At 39.7% G+C, this 26,613-nt stretch overlaps 2 protein-coding genes across 12 annotated transcripts in view; both read left to right on the forward strand.

Moving 5' to 3' along the window:
- The window catches only part of mcf2lb (mcf.2 cell line derived transforming sequence-like b), a 40,848-nt gene extending 29,035 nt beyond the window's left edge, over positions 1–11,813 (forward strand). For 3 of the 10 annotated variants that reach the window (XM_031869603.1, XM_031869598.1, XM_031869604.1), the window contains 24 exons: positions 2–121; positions 865–1,056; positions 1,142–1,333; positions 1,915–2,074; positions 3,525–3,586; positions 3,663–3,748; positions 3,923–3,989; positions 4,077–4,192; positions 4,339–4,408; positions 4,496–4,588; positions 4,666–4,758; positions 4,845–4,970; positions 5,422–5,643; positions 5,746–5,838; positions 6,312–6,390; positions 6,567–6,636; positions 6,744–6,850; positions 7,102–7,194; positions 7,685–7,747; positions 8,295–8,351; positions 9,004–9,113; positions 10,231–10,340; positions 10,433–10,536; positions 10,686–11,813. In XM_031869603.1, the coding sequence (XP_031725463.1) occupies positions 2–121; positions 865–1,056; positions 1,142–1,333; positions 1,915–2,074; positions 3,525–3,586; positions 3,663–3,748; positions 3,923–3,989; positions 4,077–4,192; positions 4,339–4,408; positions 4,496–4,588; positions 4,666–4,758; positions 4,845–4,970; positions 5,422–5,643; positions 5,746–5,838; positions 6,312–6,390; positions 6,567–6,636; positions 6,744–6,850; positions 7,102–7,194; positions 7,685–7,747; positions 8,295–8,351; positions 9,004–9,113; positions 10,231–10,340; positions 10,433–10,536; positions 10,686–10,765 (2,565 nt within the window). In that variant the 3' untranslated portion in view covers positions 10,766–11,813. Of the gene's footprint in view, position 1; positions 122–864; positions 1,057–1,141; positions 1,334–1,914; positions 2,075–3,524; positions 3,587–3,662; positions 3,749–3,922; positions 3,990–4,076; positions 4,193–4,338; positions 4,409–4,495; positions 4,589–4,665; positions 4,759–4,844; positions 4,971–5,421; positions 5,644–5,745; positions 5,839–6,311; positions 6,391–6,566; positions 6,637–6,743; positions 6,851–7,101; positions 7,195–7,684; positions 7,805–7,953; positions 9,114–10,230; positions 10,341–10,432; positions 10,537–10,685 lie in introns of those variants that run through there. The other 7 variants (XM_031869605.1, XM_031869600.1, XM_031869609.1 and 4 more) reach the window with 6 other exon arrangements.
- Positions 11,814–14,332: 2,519 nt separating this feature from the next.
- phf11 (PHD finger protein 11) lies at positions 14,333–25,092 on the forward strand. Of its 2 annotated transcripts, none has more exons than XM_031869619.1 (18): positions 14,333–14,559; positions 15,465–15,569; positions 15,668–15,801; positions 15,925–15,959; positions 16,042–16,124; positions 16,536–16,606; positions 16,704–16,753; positions 17,221–17,297; positions 17,413–17,435; positions 17,880–17,947; positions 18,042–18,130; positions 18,245–18,264; positions 20,143–20,177; positions 20,267–20,352; positions 20,610–20,757; positions 22,033–22,320; positions 22,430–22,501; positions 24,838–25,092. In XM_031869619.1, exons 1-18 carry the CDS (start codon positions 14,449–14,451, stop codon positions 24,912–24,914), a joined length of 1,572 nt encoding a protein of 523 aa, XP_031725479.1. In that variant the 5' UTR covers positions 14,333–14,448; the 3' UTR covers positions 24,915–25,092. The 2 variants fall into 2 exon arrangements, with proteins under 2 accessions (XP_031725479.1, XP_031725480.1); XM_031869620.1 differs by having other exon boundaries at positions 18,257–18,264.
- Positions 25,093–26,613: the final 1,521 nt, after the last annotated feature.

Here is a 26,613-nt window from a genome sequence, read left to right on the forward strand (position 1 = left end):
GGTGAGGGCTCTGCTGGATCAGGTGTTTGAGAAACTTGCAACCTTCTCTGAGGTGGGGATCAGCCCAGCCCACGCAGACCATATCTTCTGTGAACTCACCACCTATGAGGAGAGAGTCTGTGTAAGTGATACCCAACCCCTCACAATTACAGCTTTGTTTAACCATGGCATGAATAGATGAACAATATCTTTTGTAATGACTTCAGTGAGCCAGTCAGTGTTACAAAATAATGTGATTATTATACTGTTATTCATAACTACACTGTACTTTCTTGAAAAAGGTCTGACTGAGCACAGCTTCATTAAATCTAAGAAAGCGTTCATGTATTGCTCTGCCAGCTGCACAATCATCTAAATTTACTTAGAAAATAATTTTTTTTTTAAAGTGGAGCCTAGTCTGGATCCAGAACTGCTTTCAAATGTGTTTGAAATGCACATTCCAGTCATGCTGATTGGTCGATGGTGGCCATGATTTTGGGGTAGTATTTCAATCCTGTCTGGGAATATTAGGGCTTTGTACAAGTAGAACTTCTGCAAAAAAGTCACATAACCGGTACGTCATGGCTATTTAAATGGATCATGTTGCTGTATAGCGCCACCTGCGGGCCTATCAGAGTTGACAGTTGCATATTTGCTTACATTTTGGTTGCTATTGGACTGTACATTCAAGAGTTATGACAGTTTATGTCAATAGGTTATGGCTACAAAAAAAACCCAACACAACCAGTATTTGAAAATTGTATGAAATATATGTAAAAACAAACAGTTCAAAGAATTCAGGCTAATCTAGGTATGAAGAATTTGGTAAAAAAATATACTTTGAAGGACTTGACTCAATAAGTCTGACTCCACACTGGTCCACAGGAGGTGCTGGACAGAGCCTCGTCTTTGGCCTGTGATGGTGATAACCTGATCCAGAACTCCCACTATGCCGAGGACTCCATTCAGCCTAAATGTACAGAGCTCAGAGCCATCAGTGAGAATGTGAGCAGCAACCTGAGGGCCAAGAAGGACCGTCTCCTCAAAGCCATGGAGCTGCACCACTGTTTGGAGAGAGTAAGAACACCCACACACTCCTGGTGTAGTTGCTTTGTCTTCTCTGTTTTTTTACTGATTCTTCCTCCTCTGCTGTCCACCTCAGGCTTCTAAATGGGTTGATGATGGTATATACCTGCTGGCGTCTCAGCCAGTAGACAAGTGTCAATCACATGAGGGGGCGGAGTTAGCCCTGAAGGAGCTGGAGCAACACCTGGATAACGCGGGCCAGAACCAACTGACAGAACTCAGTACCATCTGGAGTGAATATGAGGCAGTGCTCAACCAGCAGTTCAGAGTAAGGCGACCAAATAAGAATACAAATTGCACTTTTAGACATCACTCTATCAATGCCAAATGGATTGTGACAATGGTGACAATGTCCATATTATTGTCTACAGTACATATGTCTAACATCAACATCAAATTTATGCCAGAGTTTAGCAAATGTTTGACCATATTTCTGAAAAAACACTGTTTTGTTTCACAAAGAAGATGTTGTGTCTTAAGTTTTATCTTTTGATACGAACAGGAGGAGGAGGAATGTGTTGTGGAAGTAATTTTCCATTGGTTCTTTCAATTATATGATTATATGTCATTATAAGAAACCCTCTAAGCCTTTGGAATTATTTGTGCTGGGGAAAAAAGCAATCTAGATTATTCTTTTATGACTGTAAAGCAATTCCAAAACTGTATTGCAAAATCCATGGCACACTGTGTCAGATGTGTTTCTTTTTTATAGTATGTCTCAAAATTGAGATAAAGTACTAGACATAAACCATTTACATCAATTTCAGATGATATGCTGAGAGAGAATGTACTTAAATATGCAGCACATGTCCCGTATTGACACTCCTCTAATATCTTCCTGTGCATCAGGACCAAGTGGAAAAGGTTTTCCAGAAGCAGGCGTCCATGCAGGAGATGTTTGACAAGAGGAGGGTCAGCCTGAAGAAGCTTGCAGCCAAACAGACCAGGCCAGTGCAGCCGGTAGCCCCCAGGCCCGAAGCCTTCATCAAATCCCCTCTAAGCTCGCCTGGTCAGTCCCCACACATCCACACATGGACCATTTATTTCACACCATTTAGAGCCTTTTAGAGGCTTTCATGCTCTTCATTCTTTGCATGACCTTAATGCTATTCACATCACTTAAATGTACATTATCAGACTGTACATTATAGACTTTATTTAGCCCTTTAACACTTGATAGAGTGGATGGATAGAATGGATCTCACTTATGGCTTGTACTGTACATTGCCTGTCAAACAACATGAAAGTTACAGTTTTAGCAACCTTCATTGTAGACACAAATAACCCAAAAAGTATAAGTGAGGGATAGCTCCTTGTGAATTTAGAATTGTTAGTGGCTTCAGCCATAAGCAAGAAAACACAAAGCATTTATGAGGGGTATTACAGTCTTTCTTCTCCTGTATAAGAATATAAACTCCTTTTATTTCTAGGTTGTGTAGCTAAAACAAGTTCTGAAATTTTGATTACAAAATGATCTATCAAGACAATAAAGCCCTGGTGAAACAATGGGGCTATACTTCATCTTGCACACTCTACTGTACATTTCTAGGTTGTTTTATTATTCTTTTAAAAGGTATTTATATATTTACTGTATAGGAAACATTGTATATTTCACTGTCATACAATTCCAAAACTATATCATGGAGCATTTAAAAAAACAAAAAAGTGCCAGCATCAATTAGCATCATCAAAAAGAGAAATAAACATTGTGTTGTCTTATTGTAAATCTATTACATCCTGGTCATTTCTAAGGAAACATAAATTTGTAATTTCTTAGTTCACTTATACCTGTTACCCATATAACAATCGCAAGTTTTTTTCTCATGGGAAATTTGTACATATGGGCAATTTTGTGCTTTACATAAATTAAAACAAAAAGGAACATCAATATCGTATATAAAATATGAATAATAGACCGTAAAACATACATAAATAGTAATTAAACACAAAAGTAGTAATATAATTAAAAACGAGTCATATAAAAACAGTTTTAAAAGTACATTAAAAGAATAAAAACATTGTAGCTCAATCATAGATTGGAACTGGATTTAAAAATTGCAAAATTTGTTGCACATCTAACATTTTCTGGCAGTTTTTTCCTGTTGCATTCCGCATAACTGCTAAATTTAGCTTCAGCATGTTTATGTCTGACTCCGAGCTGTGCTAGCTGACCATGGAGTCCATGAATCTAAGAGCCCCAGTTTGTTTATATTATTTAAGCATATAAGCATACGTTCTAATTATATTGTTTTTACAATTAATTTAAAAATACAATACTTGAGATTGAACCAAAAGTGTTCAAATATATGCTTTTCAAAAACTACCAAGCATGGGATGCCTCAAATACTAGGTGGACTGATGACCAACCAAACCTTGCACAGATAATCATTCATCCACTGAGGTCAGTAAATAAATGCAATATTTGTTTACTTCCCTACATTTATTCTGTTCTTCCACAGCACACAGAGCACAGCAGGAGAGAAGGTGCTCAGAGACAGACTCTGGGAGCAACTGTGAGAAAGTGAGTGGATCACTGGCATGATTCCGTTTGTGTTGTCTGTCGCTTATCAAGGTGACCCAATGTTTTTTTTCCCCAGGGAAACGGCGAACTGCAGAACGGAGACGCTATCGGCACACATGCGTCTCTATCAGAGGAGGAGGAGAACCTGGCAGTGCTCAGGAGGTGAGGGATCAGCCGCCGCTCTTTCATCTCTAATCAGATTACACAGCAGATGGACTGTGTGAAAGCGGCTATCTCATTATCTGCAGTTCTGTGCATCTATCGTTTTGTTTCATTTGATCTCTTTTATTTGTGCCTTTCTATCCATCTCGCTGTCTAATCTCTCCTCGTCTGCAGGCATGTCATGAACGAACTGTTGGAAACTGAGAGAGCCTACGTGGAAGAGCTGCTCTGTGTACTACAGGTGTATATTCGCTCCACAAAATGTGTATTCTTCTCTGTCTTTTACTTGTGTCTCGGAGTTCATGTTTTGTTTTGTGCCGTGTTACAGGGATATGCCTCTGAGATGGATAATGCAGCAATGGCTCACCTCATCCCCGCTCCGTTGCAGAACAAAAAGGAGGTTCTGTTTGGCAACATGTCAGAAATCTACCACTTCCACAAGAGGTGAATGAGCTCCATCTGTCTGTCATTGATGATACTGACATGTTGTCAGCCATCAAAGAAAATCATCAACAATCAACATTTTTATTCAAATATCTTCGTCACCTTTTGCTTTTTCATTCATGACATGATTTTTGTTTTGCTTCCAGGACGTTTCTGAGGGAGTTGGAGCAGTACACCGACTGCCCAGAGTTGGTTGGAAGGTGTTTTCTGGAGCGGGTCAGTGAATTATCAGATTTTCAGCACAGAGATGTGAATCCCACTGTGCCGATGAAGAGGTTTCTTGAATATATTTTTTTCTTCCAGATGACAGACCTGCAGATTTATGAGAAGTACTGTCACAACAAGCCTCGCTCTGAAAGCCTTTGGAGGCAGTGCTCAGACTGCGCCTTCTTCCAGGTGAACACCGTCAGCAGCGCCATCAAGTTCTGTTTCGTTTTGTTTGTTTTATTTGACACATTTTTTTTCTCTATCAGGAGTGTCAGAAAAAGCTGGAGCATAAACTTGGCTTAGATTCTTACCTGCTGAAGCCCGTTCAGAGGATCACCAAATATCAGCTGCTACTGAAGGTGTGATACTACCGGTTGTCTTTTCAGTGGGATTTCTGGTCTTCAGGTATGGCTGAGCTTCATGTTTGTCGTGTTTCTGACCACAGGAAATGCTGAAGTACAGCAAGAGCTGTGAGGGGACCGACGACCTGCAGGAGGCGCTGACCTCCATCTTAGGCATCCTCAAGGCTGTCAATGACTCCATGCACCTAATCGCCATTACAGGATATGAGGTGAGACATTTAACAGGACACAGGCTCATCAATCACAGAATAGACGCTGCGTATAGGTCTCTGGAATAAAGTGGTAGATGGATGCATGCTGAGCGTAGCGTTTGAATGTGATATTGTGCGAAAGCCACTCTGATCTGTGGTGAAGTGTCTTTGATTTAATGATGGAAAAGTTCAACAAGAAGGGGGGATTGAAAATGACATAAAAAATGCAAAACAAAGCAATATATACAGTGCCTTTGGTGTTTACTGGTGAAATTAATTGAGCACATCTACCGGCTCACTGCAGGTCAGACTACAGACACTCCAGATAAACACTGGCACATAACGCAGACTAGACAGAAAACAGATGCATTAAATGGAACAGAGAGTTGTTTGAATATTAAATTATAGCCTCTCTATACAGTACTTTAGAACAAGAGCAGCATGCATCTTTAACTCTTTCTTTTCTCAGGGTAATATGAGTGAGCTGGGTAAGCTGCTGATGCAGGGGTCATTCAGTGTGTGGACGGAGCACAAGAAAGGCCATGCCAAGGTTAAGGATCTGGCCCGTTTCAAGCCCATGCAGAGGCACCTCTTCCTCCATGAGAAGGCCCTGCTCTTCTGCAAGAGGAGGGAGGAGAACGGTGAAGGCTACGAGAAAGCGCCCTCATACAGCTTCAAGCAGTCTCTGAATGTGAGCACATCTATGGTTGCGTTTGTCTCTTGTACTGCCATCTATTTGTATTTATTAAATGTTTTTACGGTTTAACGTGCCCGTCTTTTTTTTTTTTAATAGATGAGTGCTGTCGGCATTACTGAGAACGCAAAGGGAGACAACAAGAAGTTTGAAATCTGGTGCAACTCCAGAGAAGAGGTCTATATTGTTCAGGTACGCTAACACCTGAATAGTAATAGCGTTGATCTTCTACATTTTTGCTAATTGTCGACAAAACCCATGAAAGTGATCTGCCTAATAATAAGTACTATCTTTGTCACAAAGCCTGATTCCTCTGTGTTACAGCTCATTCACATCCGAGTGCCACAAGCTGCATGGCACTTATTCAAATGAGGCTGAAAATTAAGACCAACATTTGTTTTAGTAATGTTTGTTAAAAACAACGGTACATTTTGAGAAAAGGTTTTTAGAGACGGACTAACACATTGCTGTTTTTTTAATCTTCTTTTATGTAATCTGTTGACAATTAGAAAAATACTAAATAACAACAGGGCTTATCCTTGAAGTGCAATCTTCTGTATTTGAACAATAGGCATGTATATGGATGTCTACCTCCAGGTAACAGTGGAAAGCATAAAACAGTTTACAATGAACTTTGTTAATATTTGTTAACCATCCTGTTTCAGGCGCCAACGGCTGATGTAAAAACCACCTGGGTAAATGAGATCCGGAAGGTTCTGACAACCCAGCTGGAAGCCTGCAGAGGTACAGAATGTGCTCTAAAATCTATTTATTGGATCCATGTTCACACTGATATCCATGTTCAACCAGAAACTGAAACACTGATATTATTATCAGTAATGATTATAGAAGAAAACTCTGTGAAAAATGTTCCATTTGGTGTTTTGAAGCGTTCTTTCTCCCTCTCTTTGCTTCCAAAGCCAGCCAGCAGAGGGCACCAGATCCGGTTTTCCAGTTCCCTCCTATGCCCAGTGGATCAGTGAGTCTCAGGTAAGTCTGACCTCCCAACCTCATTATATTCTCTCTCACAATTGAAATGAAGAGTTTGATTTGTGACAGCCTTTTAATATAAAATGCTCCACTTTGTCCTCCTGCAGTCCATTCAAGTCTGGTCAGAGGAGCTTTAAGAGGGGAGAGGAGAAGAAAGCTGAGCACTGCAGCCCCGATGCCAACTCCCCTTCTTTACCAAAGCCAACAGGAAAAGGTAAGTAGAGAGGAGAGACTTCAAATCAAACAGATCAAACCCTTAATTAGTTATGTTTTTTTTTTACAAATCTGCCTCCAGCATTTGTAGTGCATGTATTCTACAAACTACTTGTGTTCCTCTTTGTGATTAACCCATGTCTCAACTTCTGTCTTTTCCTCTGACTCTTATAACATGTTCCCTCTTTATTCCTTGTCTTCCTCTATACAATCTTAACTTCTCTTCTTTCCCCATCTTATTCTCTGGGTCAGATGAGGCTGTGACTAGCCCTACCTCAGACAGAGCTGCTGTGGCTAAAAAGCGTTTTACTTTACAGGGCTTCAGTAACCTCAAAGCCCAGAAAGGTAACTGCAGGCCATTCAGTCAATTTCATATCCAACATATCACATCATCATCATCGTAGTCGAGTCATTTCAAGAATAGACATTTAGACTTATTTGCTTTCTTGCCGAGAGTTAGATGAGAAGTTAGCGAATGTCTGTATGGGGACAACTAATTACTGGAAAGTAATTTCCTGATCTCAGCCACAAAATGGTCCAAATCCTACCTCATAAAACCACAATTTCTCGTTTTCACATATAGCTATGCTGATTTTGTTAACTTTTGACAGAGCCAGCCTTGCTGTTTCCCCGTTTCCAGTCTTTATGCTAAGCTAAACGGCTGCCGGCGGTAGCTTCACTTTTACTGTACAGACATTAGAATGGTATCAAACTTCTCATTTAACTTAAGCCAAGTAGGCTGTCTTAAGTCTCTGAAGGACAAAATAAATAAAGATGTAATATACTTCAAAGACGTTTGGTCAGTAGGTCAAATATTGCATGCTTCCCTCCACAGAGTCCTCAACTACTGATGATAAAAGTTTTACATTACCATCCACGATGATCTTCCTCTCACCAGGTATCACACAGCTCTAGACTCTGGTTTTATTTAATCTGGCACAATGCCTTTTTCACAGCTTTGACTTGTAATAGTAGGAAAAGCACAGTTTAAGTCTTAACAACGGCTGTTTCATCCAATTGCCTCAGTCAGTCATGACAGAGCCAGCATGCCCAATACCAGGTCCCTGAAACTGAAGCACCATTGATTTTATTATTTACACCTGTGCTTTTCCTACTGTAACGTGTTAAAATGTCCTCTGAAAAAAGCCTATGTTGCTGATGCTCTTTTGGTATCTTCCTCCTTTCAAAAAAGCATCACAACATTGAGCTGCATTTTGCAGGTTCTCTCAATATCAGAATTAGTTTTGTACCTCTGTATTAGTCGTCTTTCCTCAACCTTTCTAATCCAGGTGTTAGTTTAGTCTGCGTCGTTGTAGCCAGAGATGAAACTTTGCTGTTAACCATATGACGTTTGTGCTTTTCTCATCAAAATGTGACTTTTTGATGGTGATTTCTGTCTTGCCTTAACAACCATCTTGTCCCTCCTTTTTCTTTCTTGACGGCAGGATCTCCCGATCACAAGACGAAACGCCAGAGCGATCCCACGCCATTCGGCTTCAAAGGTAGTTAGTCTGTTCAACGATAAAGTGCGTACTCTCCCCGTCTGGTCACCTGTTGATCCCTGATGCCTGAGCACAGCTTAAGTATCATACAATGATGAGTTTCATTGGCTGTAGCTGCTGCAGGGTGAGTGACAAGCTGTGTTTCTATTGCCTCCTGTCCCTCAGATGCAGGTCCTCCCCACCTCCACCTGAGCAGGGCCAGGTGTTTCAGCACTCCTAGTCTCTTACAGACAAAGTGGAGAGGTACACTGTGTTGGGCCCACTGTTTCACTCCTATAAACCCTTAATAGATTTTTCTCAGTTTTTGCTTTGGGGTCCCACATCTCCACGTTTCTTTCAGGCTTAGTGAAAATCATAGAAATACTCACTGATATGGAGGAATTCCTGCCTGCCACTTTTTTTTTGTTTAAGTCAAAAATATGGACGTGCATGCCCGTCTCTCTGGTCTTAAGAGTTTTTTGGTTATAGTTGTTGAGCTGATTGTGTCATGCTGGGATTTCTGGGATTCTCTGTTCAAAGCAGCTTTTTGTGGTTCTTCCTCTCACTCTTCCACACTTGTAGATCTCTCACTGCAGGTCACGCACATATTTGACAGCAGCTGAAGATGGATGTTGCTGTAAACTAAACACCTGTGTCTCCCTCCTCCCCTCAGGCTGGAACAAGACCTCCCTGTCGCTGGATGCCTCAGAGGAGCACGACGGCTATTCCAGTGCTGAGGATCCTCTTAATTCTGACCCAGAGGATGACATCGGCAAGAAGCTGGTGAGTCACTGTGTGAAATAGACATGTGTCAACCTGCCTGTACAACTGATTTTCTTTGCTAACAAGCGTAACACTTTCCATAAACAATGTGTGCTTTTCAAATAGAAATATCACTTCAAATATAGTTCAAACAAATGTTTTATTGAGGGTGCCTGTTATCGACATTACACTCTTGTCTTACTGTTCTTCTGAGAAACTCGACCCTAGTGGTGAGATGGTGACATCTGCTGGCCGTTTTTGATAATATACACATGAGTTTAAAATTAGTTACTCATGAGAACTAAAAAAAAACAATGGGTATACAAGTGTTTCACCTAGATTTAGATGAATTGGTATTCTTAAACATACATCTATCTCACATGAACCCTGATTTGCCGTTCATGCCCTACTAAATATTGTAATTCTGAAGGTTATTTTTTTTAGCTTCACGTCCAGTCAATGCATTTATGTAGAATTTAATCAAACATGAAACACTGAGACAATAGGACACATTTCAAGACACTGTCTAGATTACTCCTGCAACATAATGGTTCATTTGACAATACCTTCATAAAGCAATAGGCCCTTTCCACAGCAGCCATTGTGACATGTCGTTGCAGGGTAAACACAGGTGTAATTCATAATATTTGTTATGGCCCTGTTGCATTAAGGTGGGTTAGGGCCCTGGTATTGTGTGTGCTGGCTCAGTGGAATGACTGTGATGCACTAAATAGAATGGGACAATAATCATATTTTATCTATTCCGCCTGTGTTTACCTTACTATGGCATATCAAAATGGCGGCTGTGAAAAGGGACTATTACTGTATGTTTTGGTAAATTCGGTTTCTTATTTCTAAAATATGGATTTCTTTCCATCATGGCAGGTAAATGGAGTAAACCGCATGTAATTTGTCAATTTGTCTTCCATATATCTGTCTCTTCAGCTAATAAATGCTCTCCTATGTTCACCAGCTATTTGCTGACTTTGTCTTAAAATATTCATAAGAGCAGCTTTAAAGTTGGCACATGTTGATTGGTTTGTCCATTCATAGCACAACACTATCAAACATGTTAATGTGACTTCTTCCTCATTTTAGTATGTATCCTTTTCTGTTTCCTAATCTCAACCTTGAACAGTGTGCCGGCAAATATACAGTGATGACGGACTATGAGAAGGACGCTCAAGAGCTGTCGGTGAAGAGCGGAGACATGGTGGAGCTGGTCAAAGAGGGGGAGGACGGACAGTGGTGAGAATACAGTCATACTGCTGCCTATTGGAAAATAATAGTATTGTATTGCACTGCTATAAAAGTGAGTGTTTGTCTGTGTGGTCATGCAGGTTTGTACGTAACCTGAGCAGCTCTAAGGAGGGCTGGATCGCAGCTGCTAGTCTTATCACGCTCATTGGAAAGTCCAAGTCTTGCCAGTCTCTCACCAGCTCAGGTATTCGAACAAACAGTCCCTAATAAAGACGGATAAAAAGATATTTGTTAAGCAAGAGTACAAAATCAGACATTAATCCTCAATGTGTGTGTGTGTGTGTGTGTGTGTGGGTGTGTTTGTGTGTGTGTGTGTGTGTGTGTTTTTAAAAGAAGGCAGTGGCTCTGGTAACCTCAGCACATCGTCCAGCTGCAGTGAGACCTACACAACCTTCCCTGACATCAAGCCCTGAACTCCTCAGCATATCCGCCATCACCAAACTGCCCTCATTCATGCTAGCATCACTATCTGTGCTGTATTGCCAACGTCGGTAGAATTTTGTCAGGTTTCCACAGAAAGCTGTATTTTTTTCACTTTTCAAATCATGCACATGCACCAGTTATTAAGATGATATGTCATACGTGTGCACATGTTATAGACTTGATTGTGGTGCAATTGTGCGCCGGAGACACAGAATGCTGGATGGATAAATGCATCACAGACGGTCAATACACTGTATTGTGAAGTGGTCTTCCTCTAGTCATACACTTGTCTGTACATTTTTCTTATGAAGAACAGTGGATCCCTGTGTTTATGATGTAATAGATGTATGAATGGGCCAGCGGGACTGATCTCAGTTAATGCATCTATTTGTGTTCTCATTACAAGTGGAGAAAGATTAGTGATTATCTGTGGATGTCGGCTGTCTTTGTGTTCGTCTGCATTAATTCACCCAAGCAGGAGTTTATAATTCTACTGTTACTGTAAATATAACGGAGGGGGTGAGATAAACGTGTATAGCTTATTTAGCTTGAATGAATGTTTTCTGAGCCTAATCACCCCGCCCCCTGCTTTTCCCTTTGCAAGCTTATTTATTTGTAAGAAATGAAAAAGCCCACATATATTTAGTCACTTCTTTTCTTTCTGTCTTTTTACTCTTTTCCTGTCTGTCATTTGTCTCGCTGTTGTCATTAGAAACCTGTTCTGCCACCAGCTGCCCAGACGTTGTGTATGAGGTTTGTCTTTTGGGGTCTCTGACGGCCTCATGGTCTAACTCTGTGAGTTTTCATGTGCGCTCCAGTTTAAAGATGTTCCTCCATGTTAATGATCAGAGATCACTGTATAGCGCTAACTTATTCCCTGTGGAGGATCATGTGCTGAATGTAGATATTGTTCATTAATGTCAGTCTGTCATGAAATGTTTGTTATTTGAGATGCTACATTGTACATTAAGTATGGCGATGTCACAACTTTGTGACTCGTTTTTTTTTTTTTTTTTACACATAAACAACTTCAATTCAGTCATTGTCTCTTTTTTTGTCTAGTCTATAGACGAAGGCTTGATACCTGATTGCACTGAAAGGTACTCTTGTGTCTTGCACTGGTGGAATGTAACTAAGTACTTTTACTCAAGTATTGTACTTAAGTACCGGTTTAAGATGAATTTGGAGGGTGTATTTGTATTTTGAGTCTTTTCTGACACTTTCTTCTTCTACTCCACCACATTTCAGAGGGAGATATTGTACATTTTACCCCACAACATTGATTTGACAGCTTTATTTACTTAGCAAATTAAGGTTTTTACATACAAAACATATGAAGAGCTTATTAAATATCTTTTGTTATAAACTAATCAACAGTATATACAAGTAGAGCTGAAAGGATTTCAATCAGGGGAGACGAGTCAGATGAAGAAAAAAAAATTGTTTATCAACAGATATGTGAAGATAGTCTTGACAAAATCTTTGGCACTTGAACTCTACAGGGAGATTTGTAATAAATCCCGTCATGTTGGCGTCATAATGAGGTTATTAGGTGGTTCAACTGTAGTAGGACAGCACTGAAGGCCCAGGTATAAAATACACTGCCCGCCACTGGTCAAGTGACAGAAAATTCATTGGTAACTGTTTTGATCATTGTATAAGTCACTTTTCATGTAAAGATGTCAAACATTTAAGGTTTATGCTTCTCATATGTGAGGATTTGCTGCTTTTCTTTTTAGATATTTCAATTTATTTTCAATAGTTTTGAGGTTTGGACTTTTGGTTGGACAAAACAAGGGTTCTCTGGTCTTTGGGCTATAAGAACTTCTGACGGGCATTTCTCACTATTTTCAGAATTTTAATCGATTAACTGAAAAAAAATCAGCAGATTAATCAATATGAAAGTAATAATTAGTTGCAGTCTTGTACAAAATTGATACAAATGCCACCTCAACAACCTTCAACATGCTGTTATGTTAATGCAGGCGTAATAATAATAATAATCAAATTGTATAATATTTATTGCATAACAGTCGGCCATTCTTCTCCATTGAGTACTTTTAATACTTTAAGTACAGTTTTCTGATTATACTTACTAATCTTTAATTGGCTTTCATTTGTAACTGTCACAGCTCTGCCCCTTCTCTCCTGTCTTTTTATTTCTCACTCAGCTATCAACTCATTCAGTGCACCTGTCTGCCTCCCTCATCAGCACAACTCCCCTCACCTGCCTCTATCCAGCCACTATTTAAACCCCTGCCTCTCAGTCACTCACTGACTGATCATTGTCATGTCTACCCGCCTTCGTCTCGTCCGTGGATTCCCTGTGTGTTTCTGTGTTTCCTGTTCTGATTTAAGTATTCATTAAATACCTGCGTCACTATACTTCTGGTCTGGTCTGCGTTTGAGTTCTCCACCACACCCCGTGACAGTAACAGTATTTCTACAGTGTGGTATTATTACTTTTACTCTGAATGCTTCCTCTACTGCTGATTCTTGTCTTGTTATCTATAGCGTAATAATGATCGATTTTTCTTTGGCTAAAGTAAGGTGTGCATATCTTAAACATCTGGAGCATTTGTTGGTGCAGATATCGCACACAAAGGCAATTGATAGTTTGAGGGGAAAGAAAGTCGTCTGGATCAGAAATGAAACTGAAACTGCCCTATTGGGTTGCCAGGTTTGTGAAAACCCACCATTTATGCTTAAATCTGTTTTTTCAGACCAAATGCATTGCAGCGAAAAAAACTCTGTTATCGTTTTTCATTTTATTTTTCGTAAATTCTGAGCTCCAGTGGCCAGAAAATGAGTTTATAAAACCAAATATCAATAAAGTAAAATCTAATCTGCAGCGATAAACTCCACATGAAACACATTTGTGATTAAATTAAATGAACATGTAACATATTTTACAATGTGAACTATAAGTTAAAACCATGCATTTATACAAGATCAGTGATTGCTGTGTTTTACTTATAATATAAACGCACTATAATGTTTCTGGAACAGTAAGCTACCATCTTCATGGCAATGTACTAATGACACCAAAGTCACGTCCACAGTAATATTTCTGAAGAAACGTAAAATGACTTGAAGGAGAGTTCCATAACACAATTACACATATAGCATTATACATGTTTAGTTGTTTTTAGGGCTGATTCTCATATTTTGTTTAATTAATTCTAAGAAAAGGAATTTACTTTTTTTTTTTTTTTTTTTTCTTTTTTTTTTACTGGCTCCAGATCCTCGATAAATGTTACAGAGAATAAAATTAAACGGTTAGTTATTTATTTATGTATAATGTGTTTTTTGTTTTTTGTTTTTTTAAACGGTTCTTAGTAGCTGGGATTCTGCTTGTGGAATTAAATTCATAACCTCAGTATTGAACTAAAACTCTGGCCTTCCCTTGAGGGTGAAACATAATAGTCACTTATACAAAATAAACAAATGGCTTAGTTCTCAAGAGAATCAATTGGCCTGAGGGTTTTTGGGAGATCGGGGGATATTACGGATACAACCTGGCAACCGCACCAAAGTAAAGGGCGGTGAATCAAACGTAAGGAAGTAGCTGACGCGTAGTTTACAAGCGCCGCAGCACAACAGCGCTGCACATCTGAACTGTAATTATACGCTATCACGGAGGTTCTCTTGACAAACAAAGAGTCGACAGAATATGGACGACATTAACAAAGTGTACTGCCTACTCTGTCAGCGGTGCGAAGAGACGGACATAACCGGAGCGTTATCCACTAAAGATGAAGTCACGGCCCACCAAAACTGTCTGGTAAATATTCACATGTTCGTCCTTTGATTCTTCATTAACATTTAACGTGCAGGTTAATGTTAGCTAGCGAGCTAAAGTTGGCAAACTACGTTACAGCTTAAACGGGACCTTTTGAGTCGCGTGCTAAAAGGAGATAGCATGAAAAGTGAACGATAAACCCCATTTGTTGTGGTTTGGCTTCTTCCTTTGAAAATATGGAGACAGATAAGAAGAGAAGCTCTAATACAAACTTCAGGCAAAGTGTGGAGCTCCTTTACTCAGGCTGAATTAATGAAGGACTTGGTGGTGGTGATGATGATGATGATGATGAGCACAGTTTTGCATTCAGAGGGGATTCCTTTTGTCAAACTCTTTCCTCCTCAAACTTCTTTATTGGTCATATGCACAACAATTAGCTATACAGTGAAGCTGTCTTAATGAAAGTTTAATAGTTAAATAGCTGTTATCTATCTGACTCGTGGTGTGACATCACAGCATCTCACTCGGTAACGAACACCCACAGAACACCAGAGACGGATTGGATTTCCTTCAGTTCACGCAGGTTTATTTGCATCACACAGAGTACAAGTACACCGAGCTGTCCGGAGTCAACAATAGAAACGTACATCACTTTATACCCTAAGTCGGGGTCTCCTGCTTCGCTCTTGGTCCCTAAACTCCTACATAAGATAATTTACAATGTGTACCACGGACATGTCAAACAGAGGGTTTTTTTTGATTAATCTCCTTCCTCACCCCTCTTCCTCTGATTTCACATCTGGCAGCAGGTCACAGTGACCGGACCTTGCTTTCCCCTCCGTTGGAAAACCTGCATTACTTCACTTTAACCTAACCTTGAATGTCTATTACAGTGTTATTGTCCGAGACATTTTGTCCTCACTCGTGTTTTTTCTGTTTGTTTTCAGTTGTTTTCCTCTGGCCTGTATTGCCGTAATTCCCCACAGTTTGACGATCTGTTTGGTTTCTCCGTGGAGGATGTGTTGAAGGAGGTGAAACGAGGAAGCAAGCTGGTAAAGATTCTTTATTTGTTTTTAGACATGAATAGGCCGAATCCATTCAGTGTGCCAGAAGCTATTCCTCGTTGTGTTGCCTCCTTTGTTTACATTAGATATGTAACAAATGTCAGACGAAGGGTGCCACTGCAGGATGTGAAGTCAAACGCTGCAAGAAGTCCTACCACTACCCGTGTGCTGTCCGACACAGAGCTAAGATCGTTGAGGATGCAGACCAGGGGAAATATGGGTTAGTCTAACACAGCTGTGTATTTATAGTTTATATGTAGAATATATATTTGTATGTCTAGAATATGTTCTAAAACACCCTGTAATGCAGTTTATTTTCCCTTTTTTGTAAAACTATCTTCAGGCTGTACTGCTCCAACCACTCTCAACAAACAGAAGGTCGGTGCCCTTCCTCCTCTAAACACTTTTTCGGTTTACAATATATTATGTGTTGAATTTTTTTATTTTTCATTTTTTGCAGAAAACGGGTCTGTAAACGGACATCCCTCCTCCTTCGCTCAGTCACGAACTTCCAAAAGTCCGAGTGAAGCCGGGTCTTCTAAGGTTTGATTGATGGAAATGTTTACGACATAGATGGCAAATGTATATAAATATTATAACTTCAAATCTTAAAAGGTCAGCAATTTCTTAAAACTCTTTGGGCCTGTGGCTTTCAGCAAACGTCACTCAAGCAGGAGGAAATAGTACATTTTTTTGGTGACTATTTTCAGGGGTGGATTACTGCACATTTTGCACCCCGGTGGGTTTTTACTGCAGCCGGATGGTGCATGTCGGGCTCAAGATAAACCACAGTGGCCCTGTCAATGAAGCAGTGATGTGATGATTTACGGGTTTACATAATTATTTTTAAAATGTCTTCATTTGGTTATTTGTTGAAATCTCAAAAGACACGGGACAGTTTTATCTGGCACAAAACCTGGTCTAGCAAGTAATGGTATCCATTTTTTTCATGAGGTTCATTGCCTTGCCTGTGAGAAAACAGAAGGAAATATCAGCTTGGAAAGTGTGTCCAATGGCATTCATATGTAAGTAAACCTATAACTAAACAATCTTTGTGTTTCTAATCTGCTCCTAACATCAATATCTGATCCCGTTGTGACGACCAGACATGTGTGTTTTCAGGCGGTATTGTAACAAACATGCTCCTGCATCACACAAGAGGAGCACCAGCGGTAAGTTGTTTTTCTTCCTCGTGTTGCAGGTTAAATGGGTCTCATTCGTGCTTAAACTGTGCATGCAAATGATTTACACACAAACCCGGGAATCATCTGTGTTCTTACCTGTATTTGTTTTTACTCTGCAAACAAATTTAGAAGTGCCTCGGGCGATATGTACGCACAAATGATGAAGGCTGTCCTAATGTAAACACACACCTTTTAACTAGATGCGTCTCATATATACCGTATTCATCAAAAAAAGGTTTCCATAGACGGCTATAATTAAAACCATTAATTTACTTATTTGTAGCTTAATAGTCTATTTTACAGTTAATATATGAATAAATAAAGTGTTATGAACAATATTGGCCAGTACGCACTTGTCACGAATGCGACTATACGTTTGCGCGTTTACTTATTTTGTGCACAAAGTAAGAACACACATACAGTATAAGGTGAATGAGGCCCGTTGTCCTTCACAGGTGATTCTACAACAGCCAGATGGCTGTCTGTGTGCAGTAGTGACTCATCCAGCAGGGTGAAGCCTTTGTCTTCCAAGGTATGAATATTGTTCATAGTCACCTTAAATAAAGATTTTCAGTGCTATTTCATTTATTTTCCGAACTATTCAGTGATTTTAATCTTCTTTTTTTTTTTTTTTGCTTTTGAAACAGAGACGGTTGACTTTCGGAGACGGGTAAGTGTGTGATAGTTTGCATGCTTGACTTGCTCCAGATTAATTGTGCCGTCACCTTTTTATACCTTCTGTTCGTAATTTCAGAACTGTTCTTGCACATCATAAAGTTTTAGTTATAGGATCAAATGCTCCAGAGAATGCCACGTCTTGAACTCAACTTTTGGTCCTCAGACCTTTATTGTCCGAGGTACATATAGACAAACAGCACCATACATATACAGGCGATAAGCTCTCATCTACCAAAAATCCACCGTACATAATCATACAAATTTAGATGAGAACTCTTCCTCTTGACCTTTGCCCGACGAAGGTCTGAGGAACAAAGTGAGTACAATTGACGGACAGTGTGCAGGATTCTTTGTTTTCTTTGTCTGCTTTCCATAAACTGTTTAAGTGCAACAGCTGCTAGAGCTATAATGTCTGACCTCTGACCTCTGTCCTCAGACAGGAAGGGACCCTGTCCAAACGTAAAGGCCGGAATGCGATCCTAACGGATGATTCTTCAAACTCAAGTTAACACACTTGCATCACATGAGAGAATGTAACCTATTTAATACTCGTGTTTTAAGCGGCAACCAGATTTATTCCATTTCACTTGTGCTCCAGGTTACAATGAGCCTGATTCAGAAATGAACATATTCGCCCCTGTAGAGATGGATTTTGACGAAAGTGCAAACTCTGTTCCAGAGACCCAAGTAAGTCTTAATCTTTGCTTATTCATCAGTAACATCGTCATGAGAGGCTGAAGATGTTCAATTATCTGATAATAATTGTTCTTCTCTTTCATTTCTTTTCCTGCCTCTTTCTGGACTGTGCGTCAGGTGATCAGGTGAGATCAAACCTTCGTGGTTAACTGAAATTATAAATTACATTTTACAATGTGTGACCTTATTGAAGCTACTATGTCAGTGTGTATGTGTGTTGACTCATTTCTGTGGTATGTTTTCTAGTTTGTGGTGTGGTGTTGCATTGTATTGAAAGATGTTGCTTTTTTTCACCTCAATTCCTCCACACTTTAGAAATATCACAAACGCCTCACTAGAGATGAAACAATTAGTAAATCCATCACTTAGAAAAAAAACACAACATTACGTAAACAATTAATTTGTCTATCATCAACTTCTTGGACTTTAACTTAATACTTAAAGGCTGGCTTAATAACTAATTGCTATCTGACTCGTGGTGAGATAAAAATAACTCGGTAACGAACACCCACAGAAAACCAGAGAGATTGGAGTTTCTTCAGTTCACGCAGGTTTATTTGCATCACACAGTACAAGTACACAGAGTTGTCCGGAATCAAATGACAGTACAAAGAATTGTTCCTTACTTTATACACTTGTTCCCGCTTTTTATGATCGACCCCGCCTCTTTTCACCCTCCCGCTCTCAATGTTCCTCTAGACAGTCATCTCGTTCATCGTGTCATACAGTTAGGATTAACGACGCACTTTCAGCCCCGGTACATTGGGGGCTTTTTGGGACATCTGGTCACATGAGATGTATAATTTCTCTGCTAATGAAGCCTTATTTGGATGTACCCCTGGCGTTGGACCCAACGTTCCCTGCGCTTCTTCTTTAGAAGCTTCGTTATGGAGACATCACGTCTACATCCTTACCTTATCAACTCTTTGAGCATGGGCGAACTTTAAATTATGTTTCCCTCAAGCTTCCATCCGTCCCCGGCTTTGTGCCATTCAACCCTCTGTTTTACTGACTCTGTGTACCAGAGTCCCTACGGTCAAGCTGACCCAGCATTGATGCACAAAGGACAGCTTGTTCCCTTGGGACTCAGCTGAAGGCAGTCATCAAGAAAAAAAAAAATAGAAAGTTGAAATTTGCTCTCTTCAGCAACTTGCTATTCAGAGGTTAATAAATAATATAACATGGAATATTATGACACAGACTGGCCATTCAGCTGCATCGTAAGTACTTTTATAACTTCAACAACATTCTGTTGATAATACCTCTGGTTTATTACATTTATACTGTTGTATTGCTACTTTTACTGAAGTAAAGTATCTGAATACTTCTCCACCTCCTGTCATTTAAAGGTTGTGACCATCTTTATACACTGTACAGGACATTTTGCAGACACGTGTTGGTGCTCTGTGATGGATAAACAAGCTGATGGAGACAAGAGCAGAACAATTAGTTGCTTTGTCAAAATCAATCGTTAAACTATTCTGATAATTGATGAACCTTTTTATGGATTTGTAATAACTAAATCTGACCATAAAAACACATCCAAGTCGCTGTTACTCGCGGTGAGAGACATCGGTGAAAAATACTTAGCGGATGTAATTTTCAAATCACCGTATTAGTCGCTTGCTTTGACATAAACTCTGTGGTTCTAAAGGTCTCGAGCTGTACTCCACATACACAAAGACCATGCGCACACACACAGCTTGCTTTATTGTTAGATTTGGACAAAACAAGGAATCTAAAGACATCAGCCAAAGATGATATCTTGATGAGTTTTTAAGTATTTTATTTTTTACATTTATTTCATAATCTACAGCACATAGTTTCAGTCCTTGTAACATCAATATTCAATCCCATTTAACACCACTACAAACTACAGCCAACAACTGTTTAACATTAAACAATAGTGTGTTATTGGATTGCATTCAGATGTTCCGTTTAGTGTGGTTAGTCAGAGTAAAAACAACAGTAGAGAATAATTGTTTGATGTCTTCCACACACAGAAAAGACAACCCGAGTCCCACTGGGTCCACTTCAGGTACAGTTGGCTGTCACAGCCAAATCAATGAATATAAAATCTGTGGCCAACATACAAATAGTTTACTAAACTCTTGCTGTCTTCTGTAGGAAATCAGCTGGAGGATGGGAGCATCGATGGAGATGAAACAATCATACATTCAGTGAAATGTTACATACTGTCTAGCTCTGAAAGTGTATGTTTTGTTTTTTTCTCTCTCAACTATAAAGTCTCAACTTTTCTTCTAATTTCTCATTTGGTCCTGAAGTAGATTTGGTCCTTCTCTCTGTCAGTCAAGATATTAACTCAAAGCTTCTTGAAGCTAATTTGAATTGCTCTGCCTCAGAGGGATATTTAATCTGTAGACTTCTATATGTAATTCATACACGGTGTATCGTCACTAGCGGAGCAGTATTACCTCACCTGACATGAAACCCGTTTGCTTCCTCTCAGGATGGTGAGTCGGAGAGTCTGCTGCCTCCCGAGTCTCAGCCACCTTCAGCGACGACGGCTGTGGTCTCCACTCAGACCACTTCAGCTTTGTTAGGCAGTGTGGTTCTGTTCAAGACGGAGGTAGAAGAGTCACAGAGAACAGACGGAGGTACAGTTTACTCTACGTACTGTTTGTGTAACATGCGGTCAGACAATGAGATGAACTTTAGTGTGCATTCAAATTCAGTATATAATCTTAACCACGATCAAGACTTTAGATATTGATATTGTTTCCTCTTATTTATTGTTTATTAGAGATCAGAAAGAATTTAAACCTGGTTAGTCTTTTTTTATCTAACTAGAATGACAACTTATCTCATTATCTTGAGAATTTGGCAGAACATTTTCTTGACAATCTACATAAATTCACCCGTTATCACGAGAAACAAGCTTTGTTATCTCAAGAAAATGAGATAATTAACTCAAGATAACGGCTTTAAAAAAAAAAATAATTGCAAGCACGGCCGCTCTCGGCTTCTGTAGTCGGCTACAGAGCACTTCTTCAGTTTTTCTGCTCAGGATTACTGTTGCTGGCCGACACACTGGCTTGGACCAGGTTCTTCCTTTGTGCCACGGGCTACCTAGGGCTGGCCAGTATGGCTGGAATAAATGGTACCTTGATTAAAGTTGTCTGATGGATTTTAATTACCACCAGCAGTGAAAGACACTGCATGTTAACCAGCAGTGAGGCCAATTAAATCGTCATTATGCTGATAGCAGCTCTTCCCACGGAAAAACAACTCGACTGTAAAATGCAGAGATGTTGCTCTAGATGGGATTTAAATGTACAGGAGGACCAGCGAGCTCTCTGATAAACACTGGTTTGTAATTATTAGTGGGGTGAAAAAATAACCAACATACACGCATCCAGACGGGATTAAAATCATTTACCAGCTCAGGTAGTTACAATCCCTTCCCCTAGAGAAGTGAATCATGGTCTGAATGGGGCTTCTTTCTCCATTTTCTAGCCGACCATCGTTGGTGTGAAAATATGCATTTCTTGCAGCAGAACAAACAGAAATGATAGAATGAATTATACATAGTGATAGACTGTGCATGATTACTGGCCGAAATGCAAAAAAAACACTCGTATAAATTGTCCCGTGTACATACTTTGCCAAGCTTTACAAAGCAGACGTCCAAATGTGTAAGGTTAGCCATTCACATTACATTTATTTATTAAATAACATATGTAGGAAATGTACTCTAAGATGTGTGTGTGTGGCCACGACATTGATGTGAGCTGTAATATTGCTACAGGTCAAAATACAGAGATACCTTTCATGGGTGTATATGGCCTTTGAAATGAATAATATATGGGAATACAGCACTTGTATGAGAAAGATGCTGTTGTTGAATGATTATTTTTATTTTTTTTTTCCAGGGTCCAGTCCTGATCAGAGTCCTGTCCACAGTCCTGCTGAACACGCTACTGGACCCGCTGTCCCACAGCAGAGGTCCGCTGGACCTCCTCCCTCTCCTCCCCGCTCCAAACCTCTCGATGGTACCCGCTCACCTGCACCTCCCTCAGACCCAGAGCCCAGCTTAGACTCCGCCAGCTTCTGGAAAAGCTGCAACGCAGCCGGATGCACACAGGCCCTCTTCATTGGTTTCATTGATGAGATGAACGATATCTCCAGCAGAATCCAGTCGGACCTGGCCAGGCAGGAGGGTGAGGGACCATACGAGATACCCACAAGACACTGTGACAGCATCTCTAGCTCACCCTTTATTTATTGTCAAACACTGGAATATTAAAGCTCTCACTCTTCTTTCCACAGATTATGATCATGCACTGACAGTGATGTCTGCTTCTGGGAAACTGGCAGAGCGTGTGGCCAAGCAGCAGGAAGGTGAAGTGAACCAGTGTTTCCTACAGGATTTAGTGAGTCGTACCCTCTAGGGGGGCGTTGTCCCCTGGATGAAAGTTTTGTACTTTTTGAAGTTAAATGCATCAATCTGGTGCACTTTGAGAACAAAATTATTATTATTGTACTATGACTATTTCATGACATTTTATGGCATTCTACACATTACGTTTTATGGCATTCTTTATTATCATTTTTTTACAACATACTATACTATGACATTTTTAAGATAATATAGATTTTTTTGGTGAAATAGTTTGTGACTTATACGATGACTTTTTATGACATATTATACTCTGACTTTTTTATGGCATACTATAAGATATTCTTGTAACATACTATACAACAACTTTTCTGTGACATTTTTTGTCACCTACTGTACGATGACTTTTTAGTTTATTGACATTTTTATGGCATACTAAACTAATCTTTTTATAGACTACAATGTGTCTTTTCTTTGACATTTTTTTACATACTTTACTGTAACTTTTCTGTGACGTTTATGTGACATACTATACTCTGACTTGTTTTTTACATATTTAAGGGAATTGTATACCAAGAAATGTTTTCGTGACATTCTATAACAGGGTGTTCTATATTATGTTTTCATGGCATACTATACTATGACATTTTTTGTGACTTGCAATACTATATTTTTTGTGACTTGCAATACTATATTTTTTGTGACTTGCAATACTATATTTTTTGTGACTTGCAATACTATATTTTTTGTGACTTGCAATACTATGACATTTTTTGTGACTTACTATATACTATGACATTTTTACGCCTCCGTGCTGGCGACAGCAGTTGCCGGCGGCATTATGTTTTCAGGTTGTCCGTCTGTCCCATTCTTGTCAATGCAATATGTCAGAAACACCTGAGAATTACTTCAAATTTGGCACAAACATCCACTTGGACTCAAGGATGACCAGATTAGAATTTAGTCAATTATCAAAGTCACTGTGACCTAACAAAACACGTTTTATGGCCATAACTTTAGAATTAATTTGCCAATTACAAAATTCACACAAAGTTATGACTTTTGAGATCCAAAAGGTCAAAGGTGACTTTACATAATGTACATACAAAAACACTTTTCTGGCGATTATTCAACACCATAACTCAGGAACTGAAGGGGATATTGTGACCATATTTGTATCCACTTTGAAGCTGTGGTGATTGTATAGATCTTCGGTGCTGCCGGGTTGCAGTTGTGTGTGTGTGTGTGTGTCTGTGTGTGAAGCATCTACGTTGAATTTGTAGCTTCTTTCCATCAACATCCAAATTTGAAGCATTGTCTTCTGTCTTGGCTACAACTTTATGTTCTATCAGAATCATCATATGAACACGTACAAGGATTTTCAATCTGTTACACGCTAATAGACACATCAGATCAAGAACAACAAAGCTTAACAAAGATTTGTCAAATCAATTTTATTTATATATCCCTTCATCAAAAAAGTTGCCTCAAGGCTCTTCACAATCTGTACAGCAAAGAAAATCCCCTATTGTTAGACCTTGTCCGTCATTCATCTTTCAGCAAAGAGTTGCCAATCTGCCACAGCTCGTTGTAGAGAGGGTGAGAAGGGTCATCTAAGATAGCTTTGATTTTGTCCGTTGTCCACCTCTCTGCACTGTCCAGTTCCAACCTGATCATCAAGCTGGCTTTCCGTAACAGCTTGTTGAGACTGCTGACCTCCAATCCTTGATGGGGTGATTGGGGTTCCCTGATAATCCTCTGGGCCTTCATGCTACACTGCTGAGTGTAGAGATCTTCCATGGAGGGCAGCGCCAGTGTTGAGAGTCAGGGTGGAGGATGTGGTGGTACCCATCAGCCTGGGGTCTGCCCATCAGTGAGCTAAAGATCCAGTCACAGAGGGCGACGTTTAATCGCAAGTCTCTGAGTTTTATGACGAGCTCGGAGGGCACGAAAGTATTGAATGCTGAAGTATAAACTATGAACAACATTCTCACAAGGTTCCTCATTTTCTACGGCATATTAAACTGACTTTTTTGACCTTTCATGGCATACTATGACATGCTTTATATACTATGACCTTTTTATGACATGCTATATATACTGTGACCTTTTTATGACATGCTATATATACTGTGACCTTTTTATGACATGCTATATATACTGTGACCTTTTTATGACATGCTGTACTGTGACCTTTTTTATGACATGCTGTACTATGACCTTTTTTATTGACATGCTGTACTATGATTTAATACTATACTTTTACTTTATTTGACATTTTCTATAACCTATTATAACTTTATTTTATGAGTGTGTGTATATATATATTGTTCCACAGAGTTACAAAGGAAACAAACGGAGCTGCAGAAGGCGACAGCTGCTATGAAGGATGTCGTCTCAGCACTGTGGACATGAATCCATCAGCGTTTTTTATTTCAAATTACTCAAACTGACATTTTTAGCATTTTGTACAATCTGTATATGTATATATTTTTTATTGATTATGCCTTAATATTTAGGTGGAAAGTGATGTACAGTTGTGTGAAGTGTTGGGCCCCCTTCCTGATTTCTTATTTTTTTTGCATGTTTGTCACACTTAAATATTTCAGATCATCAAACAAAGTTAATTAGACAAAGATAACACAAGTAAACACAAAATGCAGTTTTTAAATGAAGGTTTTTATTATTAAGGGGGGAAAAAATCCAAACGTACATGGCCCTGTGTGAAAAAGTGATTTCCCCCTAAACCTAATAACTGGTTGGGCCACCCTTAGCAGCAACAACTGCAATCAAGTGTTTGCGATAACTGGCAATGAGTCTTTTACAGCGCTGTAGAGGAATTTTGGCCCACTCATCTTTGCAGAATTGTTGTAATTCAGCCACATTGGAGGGTTTTCGAGCATAAACCGCCTTTTTAAGGTCATGCCACAGCATCTCAAATCGGATTCAGGTCGGGACTTTGACTAGGCCACTCCAAAGTCTTCATTTTGTTTTTCCTAAACCATTCAGAGGTGGACTTGCTGGTGTGTTTTGGATCATTGTCCTGCTGCAGAACCCAAGTGCGCTTCAGCTTGAGGTCACGAACAGATGGCCGGACATTCTCCTTCAGGATTTTTTGGTAGACAGCAGAATTCATGGTTCCATTTACCACAGCAAGTCTTCCAGGTCCTGAAGCAGCAAAACAGCCCCAGACCATCACACTACCACCACCATATTTTACTGTTGGTATGATGTTCCTTTTCTGAAATGCCGTGTTACTTTTACGCCAGATGCAATGGGACATACACTTTCCAAAATGTTCAACTTTTGTCTCGTCAGTCCACAGAGTATTTTCCCAAAAGTCTTGGGGATCATCAAGATGTTTTCTGGCAAAACTGAGAGGAGCCTTTATGTTCTTTTTGCTCAGCAGTGGTTTTCGTCTTGGAACTCTGCCATGCAGGCCATTTTTGCCCAGTCTCTTTCTTATGGTGGAGTCATGAACACTGACCTTAATTGAGGCAAGTGAGGCCTGCAGTTCTTTGGATGTTGTTCTGGGGTCTTTTGTGACCTCTTGGATGAGTCGTCGCTGCGCTCTTGGGGTAATTTTGGTCGGCCGGCCACTCCTGGGAAGGTTCACCACTGTTCCATGTTTTCGCCATTTGTGGATAATGGCTCTCACTGTGGTTCGCTAGAGTCCCAAAGCTTTAGAAATGGCTTTGTAACCTTTTCCAGACTGATAGATCTCAATTACTTTGTTTCTCACTTGTTCCTGAATTTCTTTGGATCGCAGCATGATGTCTAGCTTTTGAGGATCTTTTGGTCTACCTCACTTTGTCAGGCAGGTCCTATTTAAGTGATTTCTTGATTGAGAACAGGTGTGGCAGTAATCAGGCCTGGGTATGGCTAGAGAAATTGAACTCGGCTTTCCAAAGATGTGATAAACCACAGTTAATTTATGTTTTAACAGGGGGGGCAATCACTTTTTCACACAGGGACATGTAGGTTTGGATTTTTTTTCTTCCCCTTAATAACCTTCATTTAAAAACTGCATTTTGTGTTTACTTGTTATCTTTGTCTAATTAAATTTGTTTGATCTGAAACATTTAAGTGTGACAAACATGCAAAAAAATAAGAA

Source organism: Anarrhichthys ocellatus, unplaced genomic scaffold, assembly GCF_004355925.1.
Source record: "Anarrhichthys ocellatus isolate YVR2014 unplaced genomic scaffold, GSC_Weel_1.0 scaffold47, whole genome shotgun sequence".
In the NCBI taxonomy this organism is placed as follows: domain Eukaryota; kingdom Metazoa; phylum Chordata; class Actinopteri; order Perciformes; family Anarhichadidae; genus Anarrhichthys; species Anarrhichthys ocellatus.